At 35.6% G+C, this 9,788-nt stretch overlaps 1 protein-coding gene across 1 annotated transcript in view; it reads right to left on the bottom strand.

Annotated features, from left to right (window-relative positions):
- The window catches only part of ko (Stork-head domain-containing protein knockout), a 712,534-nt gene that overhangs the window by 304,469 nt on the left and 398,277 nt on the right, over positions 1-9,788 (bottom strand). Inside the window, 1 exon segment of the mRNA XM_067789313.1 lies at positions 42-1,407. Within this exon segment, the coding sequence (XP_067645414.1) occupies positions 42-176 (135 nt within the window). The 5' untranslated portion in view covers positions 177-1,407.

Here is a 9,788-nt window from a genome sequence, read left to right as displayed (position 1 = left end):
ACATGCGTACATATAATTACACTTTTTTTATAGCCACTCACCTGAAAAATCATATAACCCGAATCGTACATCCAAAAATCCTCTGGCGTATGACCGGGCTTACTCAGCTGTATGGCCAAACAGCGCTGTAATATCAGACGACAACGTTGCGGTCCACCAGGAGATTTCGTGCCCATTGCGTTGGTGCTGCTTGTCTGGTTGCAGTTGACGATGAAAATAGTGCCGTTTTAAATTTTACACACTATTAAGAATATATCAAATAAATATATACACTTGTTATTGTTGAATTTTGCACTTTGCTACAGCGCGAAATTACACTTTCTTAAACGAACTCACATTTTTCTTTTGTTTTTTTGTTTTCGCAGCATTTATAACTTTTTAGTTGCCTATTTGTTACTGGCCTTTTAATTACATATACTGACACTGTAAGTACGTATTTCACGTTATATAATTACAGCGCATTTTAAGCTTACACTAAAATTGTTGCGATTTAACAAAATTTATTAACGTGCGATTTATAAAAATCCACTTGCTGAAATTTCCGTTGTTATAAAATGCTTTCAAAGGAGGAGAAGCACCAAAATTTCGTTTGTATCTTTTGCGCTGATATATAAAATTTTTAAGCCGCCACACACTTGCGGCAATGACACTCACAAGCAACTTTAATCGGTAGCTTTTTTATTATATTAATTATTATGCATTCGTTTTAATTGCTTTTCACATTATTCACTTCTATTTTTCTTTAACGCATGCGCGGCACACTTAATAAAGCCTCCTTAGCTGACTTGTTTTGTAAGCAGAAAAGTGGAGAAAAGATATATATATATATATCGTGCGCTATTAACACAATCAACGGTATAACAGCGACACACCGCAGCACCGGTCAACACGCCTCGGTAGATAAATTCGTACTAGCGCCATCGGAGCGCTGTTTTTGTTGACAAAGTCCGGACGAAAATTTTAGTTGCTGCCATGTCGACTGCTGCTGCTGTTCGTTGAGGCCAAAGCTAACATAAATGCCATGAGCCGCAATATGCCAAAAGTCGAAAAATCAACAATAACAATATTATAGTGCTGTGGTGCCCCAGGAAACAAAGCACACAACCCACAACCCACAGCTCACAGTTTGCAGCTCCACACTAGCAGCTACGAACTGCTAAGTCACTTTAGCAACGATGACGACGAAGTTGAAGACGATGTTAATGGTTGGCGTTCGACTACAGTTACCGATCGCGTCACGAGCGAATTATGAGTATTTTCGTATTGCACTTTGGATGCCATTCATGAGGTAACGTCCAATGCAGGTGGTGGAGATGTTGTTTGAAGGTGGTGGCGTTAATGATCGCGCTGCTGTGTGTTTGGCTGAATCGATCGTTGGATCATTATTTGTGCACGTGGTTAGGCAAACTGAAACGAGAGATAGAAAGAGCGCATGAGAGTATCTGAGAGATGTGGTGAGTGTAAATGTTGAAAGTGAATTTTATTGCAAAAATACATTAAATCGGTATGTGTATATTGAAAAACAATTGCTGTTCTTTGCAGTGGAGAGCACACAAGTTAGCAGGTCTGAGCTGAACCCAAATCTTGTATAAGTACAATGTATATAATTATGAGCACCTAAGAATTTGTTGCTGACACCAGCGTTCACGTTTGGGTGCTGACTGCGGCATAAATTGCTGCTGTTCTCACTTATTTATATAAAAAGTAAAAATAAAATCATTTGACTGTTGTTGGTGTTGCTCTTTGTTCAATAGCACTTGGAGCATAGTCAACGCATGCGCATTCCATTGTGAACTCGAATTGTGTAAAAAGTAGCAAATCGAGTTCACACACATAAGCACTTAATGTGTGATGAGCGACAATTCGAAGCTTAACTTAAAAAAAAAATTGCAAATTTTTTCCCTTTTCTTTGATTTAATCTTAAAAACTACAACCAACTTGTGCTGCTTTCATTGGATTTCTCAACCGCTTGTAATGTTGCTTTTAGACTTTTTTATGTATATATCTTGTATTGTACCTACGTGTATGTTTGTATGTTAGTATACCAAAAAATATGTTTTATGCCAAAGTTAATCCAAGAAAAATACGCAAAGTGTGTAAAAAAATATATGTGAGTAGGTAAGTAGAAGCAACTCAAAAACTAAGAAGTTACGCCACGATGATTCTTCATAAAGAAGTTTGGTTAATTACTTAGAAGAATGCAAATAAACTTTTATATTGTATGTACCTACATGAGTTTATTCCATTTTTGGAGCATTCCACGGTTAGTACATATCAACTCGTACGTATTTATCAAGTGTTCGACCTTAACTACAGACAAACTATTACTTTTTCAGATAAAATATTTAGTGCATTAATATTGTGCGATACATCTATATATATAAAAATGAAATGATGTTCGTTCCTGTCCCTGTTTTGGGGCCGATACCAGGCCGATTTTATTCGTCCTTTTTTCATATTATAGGGATCAAATAGGGGAAGGTTTTTAGCAAAAAAATTTTTTTTTTAATTTCTAGGGTCTTGAGATATACGTCAAAACGTGAACCCGGATAACCCTACGATGTGTTTGTATAATATGGGTATCAAATGGAAGCTTTTGATGAGTACTTTAATGTGGGGTACTTTTCGTACCACTAGGTGAATAGGGTCTTGAGATATAGGCCAAAGTGTGGACCCGGGTACCCCAAGAACGTGTATATACAATATGGATATCAAATGAAAGCTGTACATAATAATTTTTCGTACCCCTGGGTGACTAGGGTCTCCAGATATAGGCCAAAACGTGGACCCAGATAACCCTAGAATGTGCTTATACAATATGGATATCAAATGAAGGCTGTTGATGAGTTCTTTAGCAGAGGGTAATTTTCATACATCTGGGTGACTAGGGTCTCGAGATATTGGCCAAAACGTGGATCAGAATAACCTTGGGATGTGTTTTTATATTACGGGTATCAAATGGCAGCTGTTAATGAGTACTTCAATATGGGTATAAAAAGGAAGCTGTGCTGATGAGTGGTAATAATTCTCTGGGTGACGAGCGTCTCAAAATCATTTCATGTGTACAACGTTTTTTGAATAAATATACGAATTTTTCGATTTGTGTCGTGATGCTAAGTTGCAAATTTTTTTCGAAGGAGAGTAAACATAAACACCGAGGTTTGTAGACTGTTTATGAGAGATGCTTCAGCACACATACATAGCGCTTAGAGCAACGAGTGCACCGTCTACAACTTTGACTGCCTTTTTTCATTTATGTCAATCGGACGATTTTGCAAGAACATTGCTGTATGCAGAAGTGCCACAATATTTCACATGGGATAAATCCAGGAAAACATTTCAAAGGCGAAAACAAGGAAAACCATTTCAGGGTCATCTTAATGTGTTCTCAACAGATGTATTAAGACGCATTTATGCAGTTCATCCAAATAATGCTGAGTGTTTTTAGTTGCGATTGTGGTTAATTAATGTTCGTGGCCCAACATCATTCCAACCTTTAAGAACAATTGATGGTGAATTGTGCGCTACATATCGTGAAGCATGTCAACAATAAAATTTGTTAGAGGATGATAAACATTGGGAAGATACGCTTGCCGTTTCAGCTGTAATAGCCAGTCCATATTAAATACGAACAATGTGTCCCCCATCTAATCCATTTGAATTATGGAATAATTTCAAAGATTATATGGCAGATGATATTTTAAACCAAATGCATCGAAATACTGCAAATTATGAGTTGGAATTCACATTGGAAATTTACAATGAAGCATTGATAAGGATTGACGACATTTGTTTGTCGATGTTAAACAAATCGTTAGTACAATTGGGCATGCCAACAGCAAATCGTCCAATGCATGATATGTTCAATCGAGAACTGGAGCGTGCATACCATTATCATTTTAATGAACTAAACACATTTGTAACATTAAATTTAACGAAATTGAATGACCAACAGCAACATTTTTATGATACAATCATGAAAAATTAAGCCGTGGAGCTGGTGGATTTTTTTTCTTGGATGCTCCTGGGGGAACAGGCAAGACCTTTTTGATTTCATTGATATTAGCAACAATTCGATCAGATAATAACGTTGCATTGGCAATCGCTTCTTCCGGAATTGCGGCTACATTAATGGAAGGCGGTCGCAAAGCACATTCTGCATTAAAGTTGCCTTTGAATATGCAGGTAAATGAAACACCAACATGTAATATTTCGAAAACATCTGGAATGGCAAAAGTGCTTAAAGTATGTAAGCTCATCGTATGGGACGAGTGTACTATGGCACACAAGAGATCATTGGAAGCACTTGATAGAACTTTGAAAGATCTACGAGGAGGCCAAACATTCTTTGGAGGTGCCATGATTTTACTGGCTGGAGATTTCAGGCAAACATTACCTGTGATCCTAAAATCCACGGCTGGAGATGAAATCAATGCATATTTAAAATCATCGTATTTATGGAGACATATAAACACGCTTACATTATAACAAACGTACGTGTTCAACTACAAAACGTTCTGTCAGCAGCTGAATTTTCACAGCAATTACTGAAAATCGGAAATGGCCAAATGTCTGTCGATCCAACAGGAATGATTACATTGCCTAACAACTTCTGCACTTTTGCACAGTCTAAAGAGGCATTGATACAGAGTGTATTTCCAAACATAGTACAACATTACAAAAACTATGATTGGCTCAGCCAAAGAGCAATTTTAGCTGGGAAAAATAAGGATGTCAATGATATAAATGCAGCTATTCTGGATAAAATAACTGGTGACATAGTTGCATATAAGTCAATGGACACTATTACTGATCAAGATGATGTCGTAAATTATCCAACTGAATTATTAAACTCACTCGATTTGCCAGGCCTACCACCTCATAATTTACGATTAAAAATTGGAGCACCGATTATTAGGCTGCGCAACATTACTGTGCCACGACTTTGCAACGGTATCAGACTCGCTGTGAAGAAGCTAATGGGTAACGTTATCGAAGCAGCAATTTTGAAAGGGAAGTACAAAGGAGAAGACGTTTTGATACCCAGAATTCCACTGATTCCGACGGATTTACCATTCGATTTCAGACGTTTGCAGTTCCCTATTCGCCTTGTCTTCGCTATGAAAATTAATAAGGCGGAAGGACATTCTCTACAAATGTGCGGTATTAATTTAGAATACCCAATTTTTTCTCATGCACAATTGTATGTAGCTTGCTCACGTCATTATTCATTTACGCGAAAGATGGAAAAACCGAAAACGTTGTCTACTATAAAGTGTTACAATAAAGTTCGAATGAAATTGTATCAAAAAATTTGCTTTGTTTCGTATTAATTTTATTCTCTTTCAGCAAATCATTGAATTTATCTCTAAATTTATGTCAAATAAAATTAGAAACCTTCTGTACGGGAAAGCAAAAAATCACCGGATTTGGTGGTTTAATTGAGTCAGATAAGATTACAGCAAAACTATATTTGCAAAATCCTTTCTTGTTCGTTTTTTCGACTGGGTAAAATTAAGAATTCTTTTGGAACGATTTTCCGTCATTCCTAGTTAATCTATGACAAAAACCGGTATCGGTTACAAGGATATCTGAGTAAAGACGTTTTAGTTTTGATTTTCCCTTAATCTTGGCATTTTTTAATTTATATAATAATCAGAATAAAAAAAAAAACGTTATAAGACCAACGAACCAAGTTCAAAATTAAGAACATTCGTCGACGAAAGTCTGTTTGGTACGTTTTTGCTTAACTCGTGATCGATGGGCTTGTTTTAAAAACATTTTTTCCAAGCACACCGTTCGTATTTGACGACCAGTTTGGTATAGATGTGTGAACTCTCTGTGCTAATTTCAATCACTATTTGTGCTTGATTTAAGATTTTCGTTCTCACGCTTCGAGAAGGATTTGAAGTCGATTTAACAGTTTCGTTCTCAATTCAAGAACGGTTTATGCTCGATCATTAGTGGAAGTGGGAAAGTAATTTTTTTTAATAAGTACCCATTTTTTTTATTAATAATAATTTTTTTGTCATTAACAAAAGTTATTAATAAAATGGTTGTTATGGAAAATCGAATTGAATGAAAAATGAGAGTTACAAAAAATAGAATATAAAAAATTGTTTCAAAAAATTTCAGAGTTTTATGGGAATCCAACTCGCGCCACGCGATCGCAACTGCTACATCATAATCGCTAGGCTACTACGACTCTTTGATAGCTCGTACAACATGATATATTTAAAATTGTAGTGCACACGAATTGTATCGTTCCTTTTTCATTTAACTTATTTTAAGGACATTGTATTTAATTTAAGAACCTTTTTCTCATTAATAGAACATATGTTCAAAATGGTGCCAGTTGAAGCACAAGGTTGTTGTTTTTAGAAATGGTCGTTCGTTTTTCAAGAACATTGTGAATTCATTCAAGTGAAACATCTTTCTCTTCCTCCATTGCCATACCTACCTGCAAATAATTGCTGTGAGGGAGAACGGCTGTCACCAATGGCCAGAGAATGGAAGAAAGATTTGTTTTTGTCTTGCGGTTAAGAAATTGAAGTGCCATGAATAGCTCATTTGTGTTTCAAACCAACTTTTATTTCAAACTAGCAGCCCCGGAAGAAGTTTTCCTGCCCTAAAGTTGGCCTATCTGCATACATTTTAATAAGCTTTTTTCGTCTGACTCTGCCCTCCCCCCTCTTCAGTTTTTCCTAATCCCTTTATTCACTCCTCCCTCGGTCCTTTTCGCTTCATCTATCTCCATCTTCGTCTCATTCTATATCTTTCTCAATCTCCTTCTCTCTTTTCTCTTCTCTCAATTCCTTCTCATTCTTCTGCATCTCTTATTGCCTGTCCCAGAGGATGGTATGTATTTTATTCCAGTCCCAATCTCACTCCGAATCAGTTTAATATATATAGATTTTTATTTTTCACACTTCACTATAATATTAAAACGAAATGCAGATATGCCCTGGTGATGTGCTATATATATATATATATATATATATATATATATATATATATATATATATTATATGTATGTAAAGTTAAATAAGCACGTGCACAAACATATCCATACCAACTGAAAAGAGGTGCATCATTGCGTATACGTAACATTTTATTATTACGCATAAACAAATAAAAAAATTTGCATTAAAATAATATTGCGACTATAAGCTGGGATGTAACCTATCCTATCTCTCAAGTTAGATCAAACTACACACGGGGTGCAAAAAAAATTCAAATCGGTTCAGTAGTTTAGGAGTCCATCGCGCCCAAAAATTTTGTGACACATGTTTTTTATATATTAAGATAAATGAGTTTTCAAATGTGTAAAATTATAGTCAAATACATTGAAAATTAGTTAGTAGTAAAAATGAGCAAATGCTAGTGTTCTACATATAGGACATTAGGAAGATAGGTGTCTGCAAGAACTATTTTTTGCAGGTGTCTCTCGGTTCATGAGGTTTTTATTTTGTTGGAAGATGGTGAAGAAAACAGTTAATGCAAGCGACGAAGATTCTGGTCCTCAGGATGCTTTTGGCGTAAATAATTTTCGATCTGCCCAATTGCAAGCGCCAGCAGGAATAAAATTTAGTGCAGCCGGGCCTGAAAGCTGATCCGATGAGTCGGACGATAATATACCGTTATATGTATAGAACAACCGCATTTGTTTTACATGTATAACATGTTTTGGCCAACTGATCTTAGGCGTGCAGTGGCTACCATGCTGCTGACTACCCATCCAAAGCCATCAACCAACCAAGAAGGCCATGCAAGTTGCCGAGATTCGCTATGACCGTATGGATCATCTTATAGAGCCACAGGAAAAACAAATCCGATGTGGATATTGCCATCAAAAAACCGCTACAAGATGTGTAAAATGCAATATTGGAGTACATACCAAGTGTTTTGTAAACTTCCATTCCAATAAATAAAAATATGTTTTTATCCCTTATATACCTAAAGTCCTATATCATGCGCGGTTCCAGGGGGGAGGAACAATTGCATCATGTACAGAGTAAATATTGACTGTAGTGAAATATATAACACTAATATACATAGTAGTTTCTTAGCGCAAAACGAATTTTTCAGATTCAGATTTATCAGATTCTCTTTCTATAGCGGTTTTAAACAGACATTTCCAAAAAAATCAAAAGTTTTCGTCTTAGCAACTTTTAGGGTTATCTGGGTTAAGTATGATCCCTACATAGATTTTCACCGCAGCATAAGATTAAATTCTTTAACGCTTGAGAGTCAAATTCTATGTACTTGATCAATACATGAAATATTTACTTGCATTACGTACTTCTTCGCGGCACACCGTAAATAACATCAAACGATTTAAAACAATAAAATATTCCTGTAAAAATTCCTGGAACATGCTTAGAAAAAGATTTATGTATACACAATATATCCCTTCTCCTCCTTGACAAGCAGAATACCAACGCTTCAATTCAATTCAATTCAATTCAATTCAACTTGTTTGTTGGACGTTCACGACCATAAGCAAATATCGGAAAAACTTTAATAGCACACAAAAGCACATCTTTAGCAGAGACACTTTTTTGCAAAGGCTTCATTCCACGATAGAAAGTGCAGACTTGGGAGTCCTCATGAAAGTGCTTATGCCAATGAAGTGAATGATAGAATGTTCAAGGTTTTGAACCAATTCTTTCTGCCACAAGTGCAAATAAGTTGTCTCGGAAAAATCCGTCTTTACTTTAAAGTTTTAACACTTAAATACACTTCCTTATTTCATAATGGCGTCATCTATTTCAAAGAACTGACCCATGTACATTAGGGTGGCCCTTCGTTGTATGGAGGGGAAAAAAAAGTGTTTGGATTCTTGATCTCACACCCAAAAAATATGCGAATAGCTCAAAAACGAATATATACAAAGTTTTAGGCCAATCAAAAAAGATTTAGAAGTGACGCAAAGGGCTTGAAATCCTGGAAAATGACGACATTTTACAATTTCCTGTTTCAGGCTTCCATATCTCAAAACCCTACCTTTAATTTAGTGCTTTTCCATACCGTAATGAAATCTGTATTTTCTTACTTTTCAAAAATAACCACAATCTTCAAAATCGGTCGATCAATAACAGAGTTACTGGGCAAAATATATATTGCTTTCGACAAACAAATATGAAAAGTAAATTAAGTTTGTGCAAATGTGTTTATCAGTGAATCGTGGTATTCGGGTAAAAAACGCTCAAATAAACTTTTTTATACACAAATACATATATCCCTTGAATCCAAACTTGAAGTTTATTTATTTAAAAAAGTATACACATATATTTTTTTATAAATTTGAATGAACAAATTTTGAATAGTAGGTTTTTTTAAATAGATAAATTGCGGCACTTCCAGAAATAATAGGTCGTGAAAAGGTGAAACGACTTCCAGTTGTTGTTACTTACAGGAATGGCGAACAGTTAATAGGAGCTCCAAAATTATATGCTGCAACAGGCTCGAAAATAGCTGATACGTTGTATAAACTGTTATTTGAATGGGATCTGAAGGATGATATTATGGCCTGTTGTTTTGATATGACATCGGTTAACACAGGCATTATAAAAGGAGCTGCAACGTTATTAGAAAAAAAAACTTGTGGGAATATTGTTTTATCTACCTTGTCGTCATCATATTTATGAAGTGCGGCTGAGAGTTGTTTTCCAGTAAATACTAGTAAGGACGTTCAGTTATGTCAGCGATTTCAAGAAAATTGCAAAAACATCGACAAAAATAGTTTTAGAGATTTGCTACAAAATAACGAAGTGAAATTACTTTTA

Source organism: Eurosta solidaginis, chromosome 5, assembly GCF_040869045.1.
Source record: "Eurosta solidaginis isolate ZX-2024a chromosome 5, ASM4086904v1, whole genome shotgun sequence".
NCBI classification, from domain to species: Eukaryota; Metazoa; Arthropoda; class Insecta; order Diptera; family Tephritidae; genus Eurosta; species Eurosta solidaginis.
Note: the sequence above shows the minus strand (reverse complement) of the source record. Positions and strands in the feature narration are given on the sequence as shown.